Source organism: Narcine bancroftii, chromosome 2 (genome assembly GCF_036971445.1).
Source record: "Narcine bancroftii isolate sNarBan1 chromosome 2, sNarBan1.hap1, whole genome shotgun sequence".
NCBI classification, from domain to species: Eukaryota; Metazoa; Chordata; class Chondrichthyes; order Torpediniformes; family Narcinidae; genus Narcine; species Narcine bancroftii.
In genome coordinates this window covers 295,472,706-295,490,656 of record NC_091470.1, presented here as the reverse complement: position 1 = coordinate 295,490,656, position 17,951 = coordinate 295,472,706, and the positions used below count along the sequence as shown (strand labels likewise).

The 17,951-nt window shown below is 40.5% G+C and overlaps 1 protein-coding gene across 6 annotated transcripts in view; it reads left to right on the top strand.

The window, feature by feature from the left end:
• The window catches only part of chd7 (chromodomain helicase DNA binding protein 7), a 283,290-nt gene that overhangs the window by 97,702 nt on the left and 167,637 nt on the right, over window positions 1-17,951 (top strand). For 5 of the 6 annotated variants that reach the window (XM_069921414.1, XM_069921413.1, XM_069921417.1 and 2 more), the window contains exon 4: window positions 15,014-15,149. In XM_069921414.1, coding sequence (XP_069777515.1) covers window positions 15,014-15,149 — 136 coding nt within the window. The remainder of the gene's footprint in view (window positions 1-15,013; window positions 15,150-17,951) is intronic. The other variant, XM_069921415.1, reaches the window with a different exon arrangement.

Genomic DNA, 17,951 nt, shown 5'->3' with positions numbered 1-17,951 from the left:
CACTTTTGTCCCAATTAATTTTATAACCTTATGTTTCACCATATTCTTCCAGTTTAGTATATAATTGACACAGAGTTTTTGGGATTTGTCATATAAAACAAGACATCATCAGCAAATAAATTGATCTTGTGTTCATCTTGACTAACCTTTTGTACCCTTAATCTTAGAATCTTGTCCTATCAACTCTCCTAAAGGTTCTTTTGCCAAAACAAACAAAGCTAGAGATGAAGGGCATCCTTGTCTACTTGGAAAAGCAGAAGAAATTTGTCCATTAGTTACAACTTTAGCAGAGGAATTTTTATATGAAGTTTTAATCCAATTAATAAATGTAGATCTAAAACCAAATTTTTCTAAATTCTTGAATAAATAATTCCATTTTAATCTATCAAAGGCCTCCTCCGCATCTAAAGTTACTGCCACTGATAAGTAGACCTTCTTTTGAAATAAATGTAGTAATAAACTAATCATTCTAGCAACATTATCGGCAGATTGCATTTTTAATAAAAAACAGTTTGATCCATATGAATTAAATTCTGTAGATATCTAGCTACTCTTTGCCAAATTTTTAGCTATAATTTAATCGATATTTAATAAAGATATTGGCCTATATGATTCAGTTTTTTAACATATCTCTATCTTTCTTAGGTATTGTAGCAGTAGCTACACTGCTACTGAAAGAACACACAACCAGATGGGTTGAACTCTGAGCAGAAAACTGGTTTATTGCTGTCTGCCGGGCTGGACTTATACTCCCAGCCTGAGAACCGCGCTGGGGGGGGGGGGGGGTGCCGACATCACTCGGGCGTCACGTGGTTCCCCAGCGCGAGCTTCTGAGCCTGGTGCTGAGAAGAAGGGGAAACCCCTGACGGTGTCATTTTGGCCGGCTGCCCCACCCTGTGGATTACAAGCGGGGCCAGTTCGCCTCCCTAGTGGCATGCCGCCACAAAGCCACCCTACAACCGGCGCCAATGTCCTTTTTAGCTGGGTAGCCTCGCTTCTTGGGTTGGGCCGCAATCATTGGTTAGGTGGGGTCGAGGTGAGCTGGCTTCAGCCTGTCCACAGTAAACACCTCCCGCCTGCCGCCGATGTCCAGCATGAACATAGACCCTGAACGCTGGACAACCCTGTACGGCTCCTTATAAGGTCTCTGCAGAGGTGCTGCGGGTGGGTCCCGCTGAATAAAAACGTACTCTGCGGAGTTCAGCTCGCTGAGGGCGTAAGATGGCTGTGTGCCATGCCTGGGCAGCGGTGGGCTTGCTAAGGAGTCCAAGTGGGCCTGGAGGTGGGGAAGTAGCTCGTGCGGCGACAGCTGGTAGTTGTGAGGCACGTTGATGAACTCACCGGGCAGTGCTAGCGGTGCGCCGTAGACCAGCTCAGCTGATGACGCCTGCAGATCCTCCTTGGACATGGAGCAGATGCCCACGAGTACCCAAGGCAGTTGGCCCACCCAGTCGACACCGGTGAGTCGGGCCATAAGTGCCGACTTAAGGCGCTCGACCAGCCCATTGGCCTGCAGGTGATAGGCTGTGGTGTAGCATAGATCTATCCCCAACCTGTTGGCGAGCTGCGCAAAGGTGAACTGGGCATCCCGATCGCTGTTGAGGTGATTCGGAACGCCGAACCGGCCAACCCAGCCGTGCAACAGTGCTCGGGAGCAGGTGTCCGTGGAGGCGTCCGGCATCGGGATCGCCTTGGACCAACGAATGGTGCGGTCTACCACCGTGAACAGGTAGCGGTTACCCCAGGAAACTGGTAAGGGCCAGACTATGTCCAAGTGAATGTGGCTGATCCGTTCCCAGACGTGCTGGTGTGCTGCCAAAACATTCATCCTTGCATTTGACAGACCCAGGCTTAACCATTCCCATTAAATTCATGGCTGATGAAAATTTTATGATTTTGTGCTCTTGCACGAAATTTGTATGGCTCTTGTGCTCACAGTAAAGTGCTAAAACTGTACCTTTGAATGTCCAATATGATGATGGCAAGAATTTGACTAATTATGGTATGGAAAACATTCAAAGCAATTACTGTAAAAGTTCAGCTCGTTCCTTTGAATCAGGGGGTTTTGAAGGTTCGAAAAGACAACGTCTACACTGAAATATTTCTGGAGGATGGTGGTAGAAAAATATTGATACCAAACATTCTTCAAGAGAAAATACTTTAAACTGGATGGGGTTGGAGATGTAAAAACAGCTCTTTTTTAAAAAAAGTATGTTTGGTAGGGGCATTTTAAAAACATTGAAAATTTTTTGAAAGATGTGTTAATCTTATTGAGTAAAAAGTGTATGATTGAAAATTGCATTATCTAATTTTCAAGCTTTCTAATGTGAAAGCAAACTATTTGTATTTATTTTAAATGTGTCATGTCAAAATGCTAGTGCTATTTGGGATGCTATGAAGCTGGTATCAAACTGAAAATTTGTCAGTCAAGACCTCCCATAATGACCAACCTTTGCCAATTATCGACTTTTATCTTTAAAGATTGTTTAGAACTTGTATCCTCCTATTTGGACAGTGTAGACTTGAAATTCCAAAATTGAGGGTGGTATGGAAAGAACGATGAGTTTATTCAGAAACTGATTTTGGCAAGCAGTCGAAGTATTGGTCATTCTTTGTGATTTAAGCAAATTTTGGAAAACTTGTAAGATCTTAAAACACCTTTTGCACTGATTTTGTTGAAAGAAACCGCAAAAAAAAACTGCTGTGCAGGTGTTGCAAATGATGATGGCTGATTGAGGGAAGCAGATGGCTTTAGTTGGTGGCATCAGGCCAAAAGAGCAGGTGCTGTCCACGTGACTGCTGGTTACCAGGGCAATCTTATTGCTCTTGGCTTGTAGATGAAAGGAAAGGGGCCCCAGCATTCAACTGTAGTATTGTATAATTTGTGGCCGTTAGAGCGGAAATAAATGCTGGAAATGGAGTCTTATGGCAAAAGAAACTGATGGCAGTGTTTAGTAAATACTAAAATAATTGGTGTGGAAATGGGGCTGAAAATTTAGTGATTTTTTTTTAAACTGAGATTGGTACGTGGTTTTCAGTGTTGTTTTAAATGTTTCTGTCATTACAGCTAGTCTTGTAAATAGGAATCCCCGTTCTTTGAACATGGGCATTGTTCCCAGCAGTTATTTATTTTATAAATGCCATGTTTAAGAAGATTTGGCCTACTGTACTCTACAACAGCCATTCTCAATGGGGCTGCACAGCACCCCTGAGGGTCAAAGCAGATTTGTTTTTGGTGGGGGGGGGGCGCACAGACTGAAATCATGAATTTTTTTTTGTTTTTTGATGTTGTCAGGAAAAACCCAACTAAACTTGACTGCTTCACAGGGAAGGGAACCCATAAACCTTGAGCAGAGCCCAAAAGGGGGCCATAACCAAAAAAAAAGACTGAGAATGGCTGCTCTACAATACTGACGGATCTCAGTTTGCACAATAATTTTGTTGAACATCACTGCAATTTAGCTGTTAACAAGAGAGGTTGATCAATCAGATTTATGGGGTGGGATTCCACCTATTGAGTAAACTTAATTCTATGTTAGGGCATACCTGGAAGGCATCTTCATAGTTTTAGAATATGCAACACACTGGATGTAGAAGGAGATGATAAACTGTTGATACCTGGAAGTGCAAATTTGTTTGTTTGAAACACGAAACTGCATTTTCCTCAAGTATGTTTCCTGATCTTAACCCTATTTTACAGGGTTAAGGTATGATGTTTTGGTATGATGGTACTTTGGTAAATCATTCGAAGAGAAATATTAATATGTTAGAATGAGCAAATGTACCAAAATATTTTGGCTTGAAACGTAAAGATCTCTCCTATCAAGGGATACAAGGTTACTGCAGAAAAGTGATGCTACAGTAAAAAAAAGTCTGCCATGATTTTATTGAGTGGCAGAGCAGGTACAGGGGCTTTTCATAAACAGCTTATTCAATTTGCCCACAAGTTGCCTTGATTATTAAATCTTTTTTGGAGAATGACAAACTTCTGTACAATTCTTGCTGACTTTAGTTCAAAACTTAATCTTTCACTTCCAGCTTAATGGTTCAAGCTGCAAGGTTCCTTTTATTGTCATGTAATAATGTAATATACATGATATGCTCAACTTTTGCTTGCCATAAAGGCAAGCAAAGAGTCGCCTTTAGCATTGCCTGGCCTCCCCAATAATAAGAGGAAGAGAAGCAAAAAAGAGTTGCTTTAAACACACTAAGTGTCTATGGATTCCCCTCCAGCGCTCCTTCAGCCTCTGCTGCTACTCAGACTATTATAGCAGGTCTGGCTGGGCTGACTTTTTTTCTGCTGAATGTTGTGAGTTGTGCATCCTAAACTGGATTGATTTCATAGTGTTTGACATTGGAATTGTATAACCTTTTGAAATGCTGTTAAGTTTTTATTCTGTTGAGTTCCTTTGTAGTAGATTTGCTGCCTTTTCAATTATCGTCCATAGGTGCTAATTTGAAATCTGGTTTCTGAAGCGATAAATTTACGCAGTTTGCAAAAGTAATGTCCAGGGTGCTCAGCATTAATTACAACATCTAAATTTCTTTTGCTCATTTCATAAGTTCCTCATCAAAACAACACGGCATCTAAGTGTGGAAATACATCAGTGTTCCTGTACTCGGTTTAAGTCCTACAACACTCTCTTATAGCATTATGGCAGTGCTATCAGCAGAAAAGCTGCATTGGTTCAAAAAGACAGATCATGACCATTTAAAAGTACTTAAGAAAAACATAATAAATATATGTTGTGTCAGCTCCTATCCTTTAAATGTAATTAAAAAAATCTCAAAAAACTTGAGCTTCAACATCCATTTAACATAAAAGTGCACATAATTTCCATTCTTCTGGGTAATTTTTCCTGTCTTAGTTCTTGTTGAACATATTTCGAGATGTACTGACATTTCAGATTACATTTTAATCAAGTGATTGAATGTTATCTGGGCTTCTTTGAAGCCAACAAATGTGGGCAAACACATTTTATGAAATTTTCTTAATATTGGGATTGCTTTTGGTTAGTGGCCCACTTACCATTTCAGATTTGCTGTCATTGTGTAAATGTCCTTGTTCAATATGCACTTTTAAGTTGTTACCCCATCTCTAATCTATCTAGAGAGGATCACCTTTGTATTTTTACAGTACCAGCTTCTCTTTTTTTTGCCCCCTCCTGATCCCCAATTACATGGTATGTCGTGGTGATAACATCATCTGAAAATGTCAAATTCCAATTAATCTGCTGTCAGCTAGCTTGATTTTTTCTTCAATGCTCCCTATCTGATTTTTCAAGTTGTCAGTTCAATATTAAATATTCCATGAGGAAACTTTTACTTCAGATGACTTAGAACTTTGTGATTTGACTGAGATGAGCTTGCAATATCATATTTTCATAATGAGACCACATATTAGAATCATCAGTTCTGCACTCTACAGTTGTATCATCAATATATATGTCAAAACACAATTATTCCACTGTCACTAGGGGGTTTTATGCACAAAAGCTGCATTATCGCCTACTCAACATTTTTTTTAAAAAAAAGGTGAATTTACCTTTTATACAGAGGATGGAAAAAGCGAAGAGTGCAGTCCTTTTATGCAGTCCTAGAGCAATGCACTGGCTTCTCAGGGTAAAAGGGGGTAGGATGTGTAGCAAAGCAGTAGCCACCCTGCGACAGCCCCGCCAATCTGTTGCCTGACCACCCTGTCAGGAGCAAGTAGTGTGAGAGAGCAGCGGGGGAGAGGGACATCATGAGGGAGCTGGGGAGAGGGCATGAAGGAACGGAGTGATGTGTGGGAGCGCAGCCTGACAACTCCATCGGCCGCTCTGTGACAGAGCAGTGGGGCAACAGCGCTTTCAGCGCAACATCAATCATATTACTTTCCTGTTTGGAGCTGCTTTCAGCGGCAATTCTTTTATGCAGGAGGTGGAGTGACTTCTCTCCTCTAAGTATACCCCACTAGGAAGATGGAGCAAATTCGAACAGTCAATCTGCCTTCGGACCTTTTATGGAGGTAAGTGCAGAGGTAAAGATGGAGAATCACTATCTTTACATTTGCTCTTTTTCTATAAAAGGGCCTCCTGGCTGACATTCTGCCTTGCACCCCTATGAGCTTCATCCAATTGTAAATTTAAAAATTTTAATTTGGACATGCAGCAAGATAACAGGCCATTTTGGCCCACGAGTCCGTACTTCCCAATTTACACTCTATTTACCTGCACCCTGTTATCATATGACGGTGGGAGGAAACGAGAGCCCCCCGGAGGAAACCCATGCAGACACATGGAGAACTTACAAACTCCTACAGACAGTGTTGGATTTGAACCCTGTGTGGTCCCGATTGCTGGTGCTCTAAAGGCATTTTGCTAACTGCCATGCCAACTGTGCTATTTTGCCAAGCATCTGAACCCACATTAATTTTTCCCTGTAACTGCATTTGTTAACTTCCCTTGGCTTCTACTGACAATTTCTCAACTTTAAATGTTTTTAATACATTCTAGTATGTCTTGCTACTCCTACCTTTGCACTTGCCTGCAATCCACCAAAATGTCTTTGCTTCTAAGTTATAAACTCCATGTTTACTTTATTGGACCATTGGCAAAGATATACCTCTGATTGCCTCAAGCTTTAGGTCGATAATTCCTCCCCAAACTTCCTTGAGTTTCATGCTGCACAGCAACAAACCTTTTATTCTCCCAGAATCCCCTGCAGATTCTACCATTCAATTGCAGTATTTGGGGATTTTTTGGTTTAGCAATTCTGAGCACTATGAAACTAGGTAGAAATTACAAACTACACACTGCACAGTTACGAGCCCAGAGGACCCCAAAACTTAGCAGCAGTAGATATTCACCAAGACAAATGGTTAGTTAAACAAAAGTTTTTTCTTTAAATTATCTTTAAACATGAAAATAGAATCACACTTTAATTTATCACTATTGACAACTAGCCTAACTTAACCCCTTTCTAATTCTAAGCGCTTTTGTATGTAATGTGTGTGTAAGTTCAGAAAAGTTCTTTGGTTCACAGTAAAATCTCACTTCTCATTCCTCCAAGTTCACTGGTTGCAGGCAAATTCTTATACTGTGCACAGAATTTAACATTTATAACGTTCACCAGGCTTTGGTGCTTGAAAGGTAAATGGTTACTGCTCAGGAAGGTTTTTGTCGGTTTTCAGAGAGAGATTTGTTGTATGATGGACACCCAGCCACTTCAGTCTTGCCAAAGAAACTTGCCCCCTCAGGATTCTCCAGATGATAACCTCTTTCTTTCTGGTCATCACAGAGTTCCTTTTTGTTTCACTTATTCCAAGTGAAACATTAGACAGCCAGTCCTCTCCTCTTGCATGAACCACAAAGGCTTTGACCAGGCTGAACGAAGCACTCACGACCCTTTTCTACCAGTCTCAGCTGCTGTTGCTAACTGTAACTGCAGAACTGATCTGTCTCTCTCTCTCTCTCTCTCTCTCTCTCTCTCACACACACACACACATATATACAGAAAGCCTTTAAATCTCTCTGCTTGCAAAACCACATGCCCCTCTTAGAACAGCAAGCTCCCTTCCAGACAGAATGCTGCTCCGAAAAGCTCTTTCATCTGTTGCCTTGTTGTAAACAACAATCCATTAGTGAAGTCTCTTGGGCACTCTCCCAAGCTTTTGCAAAGGCTCTTGGAGCCGGCCTGTCTAGCATGAGCAGAGCTCTAGTATTTTAAATAAGATCTATTTTAAAGTGTTTGTATATAACCTATACTAAAACCTGCTCCAATTTATCTCCCAAAAACACCGTCATATATTCTGTCACAGCACCATTGGTGCAGAAACTCTGATCGTAGTACCTGTGAACAGAGGGTCTTGTGCTACTGTCAGAATTTATCTTTGTGGTTTGATGAAGGAGAATAAGCATTTTGGTATACAGGGAGTCCTTGGGTTATGAACAAGACCTGTTCCTACATCTATCTTCAAGTCAAATTTGTAGATAAGTCAGAACAGGTACTTATGATTCTGTAGCGTCAGTTAATCAAATATTTGTTGTAAAAAAAAATTAAAATATCAGTTCTTAAAACAGTTTAGATAGGGAAAAATAAATCACGATTAAAAGTTAACACTTACTCTCGTTCCTTATGTCTTGCTACCGGAAAGGCCATTCATGAGGTAACATTATGTGTATATGTGAATTGGGGGTGCATGTGCGAATTGGGGACACAATTTATTAATAAGTATGAGTTGCCCGTACGTAGGTCATTCGTAACCCGGGGACTCCCTGTACCTTTTTTGTAAAGGCATCATATGCAGTACAACTCCAATTATCCGAAATGGTCAGGATCGTGCCTATGTTGGATAAACATTTTTTTTTAAATGGCCCAGTAGCAACAGCAAATCACTTGTGACAGTGTTTAAACAGCAACAAGCAATAAGTGAAGGCTTTAAGCATTAAAATAATGTTTAATTCTCACCGAAAAAATTGCTGGCTGCTGCCGATTACCAAGACCCAACCACAGCTGATCCCGACATCTTCGCACTGCTGCCGCTGATCCCCCCCCCAAAGGAGGCTTCCTGGGCCCGTGGAACACTTACAGAGAGGTCAGTAGGTTCCTGTCTTCCCAGTCACCGGAACTCCGGATTTCCCGGCCCCAACTCCTGAGTGCTGACTCCGAATCCTCCCCTACTAGGCCTATCGCGCACACACATACAAGGGAGTCCAGTGTGCGTGTGCGGTAATAGGCTCATAGGAGGGTTTGGAGTTGGTGTTGGGGAGCTCCTTTGCGCCTAAGATGGAGGGAGGGGAGGGATTGCCCTTGAGCCCAATGTCCCGCTCTTGCCCAGGAAGCTGCTCCCCTTGATGATGCCTGGACAAGAGATTATTTCATCCACTTGTAGCTGGGAGACAGTGGCATGCAGCTTGAGAGGACAAGTTGGAGAGAAAAGTCAATAGGGGAATTAAAGAAGAAATGGAAAGAGGGAGAGAGTTAACTGAAATGAGGACATGCATTATTCTAATTTTGTGTTGTAAATTTTTTTTCAACCTGTGAGGTCAGTTAAGCTCCGAAAAAAATTCATATAAGGATTTCTGATTTGTTTCGGATATCCTCATTTATTCAAATTTTTAAAAAAAAATTCAGATAATTGAATATTTTGGAGAATCCGATTTTGGATAATCAGAGTTGTACCTGTATGTCATTAGTTTTTCAGAGATACAAGAAATGCATTTGCCTAAAAGAATTCATTGTGATGAAAGGGAAATTTGATATTTCTTGCTTTTCTTTCATTTTTAAAATTTTTCTTAAAACATTAGTTTTAATGGAATTGTATTGGATCAAAAGCAGTGTGTAACTTGTAGATTTCATTGTTCACACAAATTGATCTTAAAAGCATTTTTCATTTCAGTACTTGCACTGAATACAAAGATTCATTCAAAATTGATGGTATGAGAATTAAATTTCAATAAAGTTTCCAGGAAGCAAGTAATTTTGCTGTTTTAATTTTCAGTTCACAATGGATACATTAGAGAGAGGATAGTTTATTTGGCCCATCGAGTCTGCTTTGCCATTCAATCATGGGTGATTAATTTTTACCTCTCCATCCATTTTCTTAACCCCCCCCCCCCCATAACCTTTGACACCCTTGCTGATCAAGAATCTATCAAACTCTGTGCAAATATACCCGATGACTGCCTCTCCAGCTACCTGTGGCAATAAATTCCATAGATTCGCCAATGTGGCTGAAGAAATTTCTCCTCACCTCTGTTTATTGTGAGACTGGTCTCTGGCTCTAGGTTCTCCCACCACTGGAAAGATCTTCTTATCCACTCTAGACTTTTCAACATTAGATAGGAGTCGATGAGATCATATCTCATCCTTCTGATCTGAACTCCAGCAAGTGTGTTGGCGTAGAGCCATCAAGCAATTGAAAATTAACCCTCTCCCACAAGAAGCGCTTGATGGCTCTGCGCAAATACTTGCTGGAGTTTAGAAAGATGAGACACCTAATATTTGAAAGGTATAGATAGAGTGGATGTGAATATCTGTCCAATCCCTGCATCTCAATGTATATGAGGCCCAATCCTGCTCCCAACACTAGAAACATGGCTTGACTTTATGCTTGGCATTGCATCCTTTTACTCAATCTGCGAGTTGGGATTTGGGAAATTCTGATTGAGGACTCCAAGTCCCTTTGGACCTCGGATTTCTGAATTGTCGTCCCATTTAGAAAACATTTTTGCTTTTATTCTTTTTCCTTAAAGTGCACGACCAGTCACTTCCTTACGCTGTATTTCATCTGTCATTTCTTTCTGTTGTCCCAACCTGTCCAAGTCCTTCTGCAGACTTCCTGCCTGCTCATCACTACCTGCCTCTCCACTTATCTTTGTATCATCCGCATGTCATAAACTCAGCACTTCCATAATCCAGATTCTTAACTAGCTTCCCAAGCACCTTCTTAAAAATAACAATTGCACTTACTTCCCCCCCCCCCACCCCCCCCCCCCCCCCACCACCACCACACCTGTCTCTCGAGTTTCTGGAGCATTGCTGGTGTCTTCCAAATGTAGACTGACACAAAAATTTAGTCAGTTCATTTGCTATTTTTTTTGTTTCCCATCACTTCCCCATTGTCAGTTTCCAGCAGTCTGATGGCCACTCTTGTCTTTTTTATTCTTTGTACATATGAAAAAACTTTGTATCCTCATTTATGTTATTGGGTAACTTATCTTCATATTATATCTTATCTCTCTTTATTGTTTTTTCCCCTACTGTTTTTTAAAGGCTTTTCCATCCTCCAACTTCCTGCTAAATTTTGCTTTGCTGAATTTGACTTCCCTTGTCAGCCACTATTGTCTCTTCCTCTTGTTAGAAATCTTTGCAATGAAATGATGTTATATCTTTTGAATTAGTTCCAGGAAATCCTGCCATTAATGGTGTACTACCTTCCAATCAAATTTACCAGCTCCTCTCTTATACCTATTGAATCAACTGTAATGCTGACACATCTGATTTTAGCTTCTCCCTCTCAAACAACAGGGTGAATTCTATCATACTATGGTGATTGCCTCCTTTGGGTTCCTTTATTTTAGCTCCCCAATCAAATTTGGTTCATTCCACAAAACCAAATACTTTTTTTTTCAAGAACAAACCAGCAACCCCAAAGAATGCATATCACACAGGGGTAAAGATGAACAATTACTTTATTAGCAAAAATTCACCTTCAAACTTTAATTTAAAATTCCCCCCCCCCCCCTTTATAACAATGCCCACTAGGTACTATGTAAATTTCTATAACAGTATAAAACTAATAAATTCCCTAGCCTAAATATATCATGTAATTAAAATCTAAGTTATATTTGCAACCAGCCCACGGAAAAACTTAGACATAAAACACATAAGACTCACAAAACTTCGATCTCAACCAAAGCAAAGATCATAAACAAAATTCAGTTTGTTTGGTAAACTGAAGCCAAAAGATCTTTGAGAGAGAAAGAGAGCACAAAATTCGAAGTTGTCTTCTTGTGTTGCTTGCAGAGAGAGGAACAATGGCTTGGTCCGGATCCTTCTGGCTGCCTTTGGAATGTTCATCGCTTTTAAAATGCCCAACATTCTAAACTGTATCCCAGACAATGACTCTGCTTGGGCCTCCTTCCACTTCACAACCACACCCAGTGGTGGTTTGTCTTCCAAGTCCAGAAATTTCTAGATCATCATCTGCACAAGCCCAGTCCATCTCCCACTCTCTCAGCAGTCCACCTTCACCATGGCTCTCTAAGGCAAACTCACTTTCCAACACAAAACCACACAACACATAGGCCAATACACAAAACAGAACTCTGTAACACTAGTGGGCGCAAACTGTTCTAAAAAGCCTTCTTGGGATCCGATGCTAACCTGATTTGCTCAGTCTACTTGCATATTGAAGTCTCCCATGACCACAAACCATTGCCTTTTTTGCATGCTTTTTCTAACTCCTGATGTAATTAATATCCACCATCCTGGCTACTATTCGCAGTGCATGATTAAACTAGAGAGAGTGTAGGAAAGATTCACAAGAACGTTGCTGAGACTGGTGGGCTTGAGTTGTAAAGTAGTGACAAGATGGGATGGGACTCTTTCCCTCGAACAGATATGGTTAAGGGGTGGACCTTATAGAGGTGTATAAAATAATAAAGGATATAGATAAGATGGAAGGTCACTCTGTTTACCTGGGTAGAGGAGTGTAAAACAAAAGAGCGTAGTTTTAAGATGAGAAGGAAAAGATTTAAAGGGGACCTGAGAGGACAAGTTTTTCCTTTGGCACATACCCACCACTCTGTGGAAGTGATAGTGTTTGAAAAGAATTTGGAATGGAAAAGTTTGGAGGGATATGGGAAAGCTCAGGAAACCATTGAGTATGTGATTAATCTAGAGAAGGATAGTTTGGGCTAATGGACCAGTTTCTGAGATATACAACTCTGACTCTAATTGCCTTAATTTTGTGACTAAAGTGCCATATAGAAAATTAGATTTTTGGGGAAAAGAATAATTGGTAGGGTGTAAGCCTTGTCAAGAAACCAAAACTAGTGCAACAAGTCATTTGGTGCCTGAAGTTTTCGCATTCATGTATTTCTGGATATTTTGCTGGTGAAATCTGCAAAAACACAGCCTGTGGAAGAGCAAAGAATCATTGACCCATCTTCGGAATTTCTGAATCTGATGTGCCATGTGTGCACTCCCTAAGCTATTGTCAGATTCTTTTTCCATTCATTTACACGGTGTAGTTACGGGCAATTTGATACGTCGTAATATACAAGAATGCAGTTTTCTTAAAATGCAAGATGAAGGTGGTCATTTGCAAAATGAAATCTAATTGAACCCCAAAGTAATGATACAGTTCTAATCACATGACTACATGAAGGATGTTATTGCATTAGGAGAGGAACAGAGCAGATTTATGAATATGTTCCCAGGGCTGGGGAATTTCAGCAATGAAGAAGGAAAGAAAAGGTAACATTATATTTGAGAAATGTGAAGGAAGTAAAGACCCAATAGAAGAGAAAACGTGTTTAGACCAGAAGTAATAACCAAGATGCCCTTAAAGGTGACCACCTTTTACCTCTTGTTTGCATTCTCAAGAGATACATCTGAGTTATGTTCCCTCAGCAGTTAAATAAAACTTGTAATGCTAATTTACCATGAGGGAACCTGAGTGTAAAGCCAAAGATTCTCTCATTACCCTGCTTGCAAGAATGTGAGATATTCTTGATTTTTAAAAAAATTCAAAGTTAATACATCTTTAAAATTAGTAACCCATTTTGAAACGATGGCGGTGGGCAAATAATTGAATTGTATGAGATACAATAAAAAAAATCTTTGTCTTGTGTGCTATTCAGGTAAGTTATCTCATATTGCTATGTAATAGTAATGAATAAGCAAATTAACCACAGCATAGGGAGTATACAATAAGTCAAATGGTGCAAGATTCAGAGAAAAGGACAAAAACAATACAAGGTGCAATTAAAAGTAGAGTTAAAAATAATGCAAGAGCATCCTTTGTCTGTGAAAAATGTATTTAAGAGTCTGATAACAAGAAAGAAACTGCCCTTGAATGTGGAAGCTCAATGTTGAGGTCCATGTTTATTGTCTGCAGCTCGATGCTCCCAGATGATGTGCACCATGGGTGTTATTAATCAATGGCATGAAGTTAACTTCATTTAGAAATAAAATACTTTTTGGCCATAGTATTTTCTTGTCTGTTTTAGCACCAGTTTATATTTGGTAAATGTGATTCCTTTTTTTGGTTTAACCATTATTATCTAAATGGAAGTTGTTTGGGCTGGGTCTGATCAGGTCAAGAAGGAAAAGTAACAAATAATACCAGTTTCTGTGCAAGTCAAAGAATTGCTTGTTATGTTTTTGTGCTATGTTAAATAAATTATTATTGATTGAATTTGATGTTGAATTTTTAATTACTCCACTATTTAAGATCTACATCTGTGATAGATTTTTATTCAATTGGCAGATGGTCAGCACAACATTGTGGGCCAAAGTGCCTGGACTGTTCTGAGACGTTTGACATCTTCGGCTGATTCTGTCACATTTCTGGTGAATAGTTATTTCCCTAAGATCACGTAGGAACGAGGCAATTGTGATGCTTTGAACTTCAAGTCGAGATTTGATTCTCTTGCATGAGATGGTTGTTGTCCAGCTTGTGTGTTTGATGCTCAAGTGTTGCGTGACCTAACTAGCTATTGATGATAAGTGAAGAGTTTGGGGATTTAATGTCTTCATAAAACCTATTTTGTTAATATGTAAATCAATAGACAATAGACAATAGGAGCTGGAGTAGGCCATTTGGCCCGTCGGGCCAGCACCGCCATTTTAGATCATGGCTGATCATTACCATCAGTACCCCTTTCCAGCCTTATCCCCATAACCCTTAACTCTGTTACCCACAAGAGTCTTATCTAACTCTCTTTTGAACATAGTCAGCGAATCCACCTCTACCACCTTCTGTGGCAGAGCATTCAACAGATTCGCACTTCTCTGGGTAAAACAATGCCTTCTCATCTCTGTCCTAAAGAGCCTACCCTGTATTCTTAAACTATGCCCTCTAGTCCTCGTCTCCCCCATCATTGGGAACAAGTAATCCGACTTCACCCTGTCTATCCCCCTGATGATTTTGTATATCTCAATCATGTCCCCCCTCATCCTTCTAAACTCCAATGGATACAAGTCCAGTTTTTCTAGCCTTGCTGCATATGACAACCCCGCCATCCCTGGAACTAACCTTGTAAATCTGCGCTGCACACCCTCTATAGCTAATATGTCCTTCCTCAAGTTTGGAGACCAGAACTGGACACAATACTCCAGGTGGGGTCTCACCAGGGCCCTGTACAACTGCAGAAGGGCATCTCTGTTCCTATACTCCAATCCCCTCTGTATGAAAGCCAACATTCCATTTGCCTTCTTCACAGCTTTAAGTTTTTATTTGTAGTATGATGAGTTGTTCTGTTGACTGTTTTGTTTCATAGTAATATAAATTCATGTTTTCCAGCAGCAAGAAAAATATGCCAGAATCGACTGTTGGAAAGAAAAAAGGGAAACGGAAACACGAATCTTCTCCTGAAAATTCAGATATGGATAAAACGCCACCTCCATCTCCACAGGAAGAGGATGAATTGGGAGTGCAGGTGAATTTGGTCTACCCCAATCTCATACTTAGAAAACATAAATTTTATGTGAGATGTAATCTTCAGTAAAATGATGGCACTGCTTTACATTCCAGTCAGATTATGTGTCTGCTTTGTTTCTCAGATAAGAGTGTATATCTACTCACAATATCCTGCAGGAAAATGGTAATGGTAACCCAATCTTCTTGAGAATAAATTCAAATTTCTGGAAATTTTGATGAAAATATAGGTGAAAATGGTTGAGGTTTGGTGACATTATGAAGTGATACCAGTAGCTAAGATTTTAGTTTTATAAATTCTGATCAAGGAGATCTATGTGTTCCCATTCACTGCATTTGTATGCTTGCACGATCTGTCATGAAGGCTTCATTGACAAGTGAGATAGCCTGACTACTTTTTCGTTGTTTATCCCTTTGTCCAGACAATTGAGTAAGCCAGGCAACAATAATTTGCTAAGCCAAATGTAGACCACCTTTCATTTATTTCAGGAAAGGATATTGCTTTCCACTAATGTTATTAAAATTATGGTTTTGGGAAATGTAGGACCAATTTGCTTTGAGCATTACTTTAAGATTCAGACTATCTAATATTGGGTGGATGCCTGCATGCATGGTTATTTTAAAGTTAAGCGAGGAAATTGGGTAACTATAACAGATTTGGACTCAAGTCATTTGGCCAAGGCTTTCTTTCACATATCATGCAAAATAACGTATAGATTTTCTTTAGAGCCTACATAATTCTCCAAGGAGAATAGCTAGATAATAACCATTTTAGCTCCCCCAACTATTCCTACAGTAACATAGCTGTCCTTTACCTCATCCATTATTTGAGAAAGGCAAGCATAAACTTGAACCTAATGCATAAATATTGATTTTTTTTTTCTTATTTTAGGTCACATCAGCCCATCTGTTTTCAATTTTTTTTAACCTACTGTACTTATTTTCTCTCTTTTTGTTTCCCTTCAGAATTGTTTCTCCTGTCTCTCCACCTTTCACTCCTTCTGTTTTATCACCTTTAGGCCCTCTCCCAGCTTCATGCTCCCTTTACACATGCAATTTCGTACTTTATCTTGGTCTTGATGAAGGGTTCAGACCCAAAACATTGAGTGACCATTTCTAATCATGGATGCTCTGACTTGCTGAATTCCATCAGCAAGTCTTTGCTCAAGATTCTAGCATCTGTAGTTTTTATGTTGCTTAGTTAACAGCTACCTATACAACGAGATAGACAACAAATTGCCAAGGCAAATAGCGCCTTTAGAAGACTACACAAAAGAGCCTGGAAAAACAACCAACTGAAAAACCTCACAAAGATTAGCGTATACAGAGCCGTTGTCATACCCACACTCCTGTTCGGCTCCAAATCATGGGTACTTTACTGGCATCACCTATGGCTCCTAGAATGCTTCCACCAGCATTGTCTCTGCTCCATCCTCAACATTCATTGGAGCGACTTCATCTCCAACATCGAAGTACTCGAGATGGCAGAGACCGACAGCATCGAATCCATGCTGCTGAAGATTCAACTGCGCTGGGTAGGTCACGTCTCCAGAATGGAGGACCATCACCTTCCCAAGATCGTGTTATATGGCGAGCTCTCCACTGGCTACCGTGACAGAGGTGCACCAAAGAAAAGGTACAAGGACTGCCTAAAGAAATCTCTTGGTGCCTGCCACATTGACCACCGCCAGTGGGCTGATCTCTCCTCAAACCGTGCATCTTGGGACCTCACAGTTCGGTGGGCAGCAACCTCCTTTGAAGAAGACCGCAGAGCCCACCTCACTGACAAAAGACAAAGGAGGAAAAACCCAACCCCAACCAACCAATTTTCCATTGCAACCGTGTCTGCCTGTCCCGCATCGGACTTGTCAGCCACAAACGAGCCTGCAGCTGACGTGGACATTACCCCTCCATAAATCTTAGTCCGCGAAGCCAAGCCAAAGAGAGAGAAGAGAGTTAACAGCTATCAGTGTGCTTTTGAAGTTGGACCAGACTTTGGTGAATTTTGTTTGTCTAGTACAGAACATGAATACAGTTTAGTTTGAAACTGAATGTTATGTTAGTTTCATTCTTGGAAAGACCCTATCCTTAAAAGACTTTGCAATATCTTGGTGGGGAAAAAAATGTTTTAAATGAACAGAATATTGTCTAATGTATGTTCTCTCGTATATTTTTTTTATAATAGGATGAGTGCTTATACAAATTTGTCCAGAGGACCTAATGTTAGATGGGAAAAGCATAAGCAAAAATGGGATACATGGTGGACTCTTCTGACATCTCCTGTGTCCAAAACAAATAAAGTAATTTTTTTTTTACAGATCTGGCCCAACCCACAATAATCATGTTAACTAAGCTTCTTTCATGTGTGTGTTTGTTTTTTCTACATTATCCAGACCAAGTGCAGATTGGGTAACAGAACTCTGCCACATTCTCAAATATGGACATCGCATTTGTATGGTGTCCCATCTGAACCCTTTCTCATTCCCACTCTGGAGACCTTTCCCCCTCCACACAGTTCCTCAACTTTCAGCTCTTCATTCTTCAGTGTGGTTGTAAAAGTTGACTGTACCCACGAACTCCTGCAGCCTCTTGAGGCTGTCCGGGCGTGGGAACTCCCTGATAGCAGCGATCTTAGCAGCGGTGGGTGAGGCTCCTTCAGCTGTGATGGTATGGCCCAGGAACTGCACAGACTGGTTCCCGAACTGGCACTTGGCCGGGTTGATGATAAGGCCGAAATCGGCCAGCCGGGAGAAAAGGGCGCATAGGTGGACCTTGCGTTGCACCTGGTCCTTGCTGGCAACGA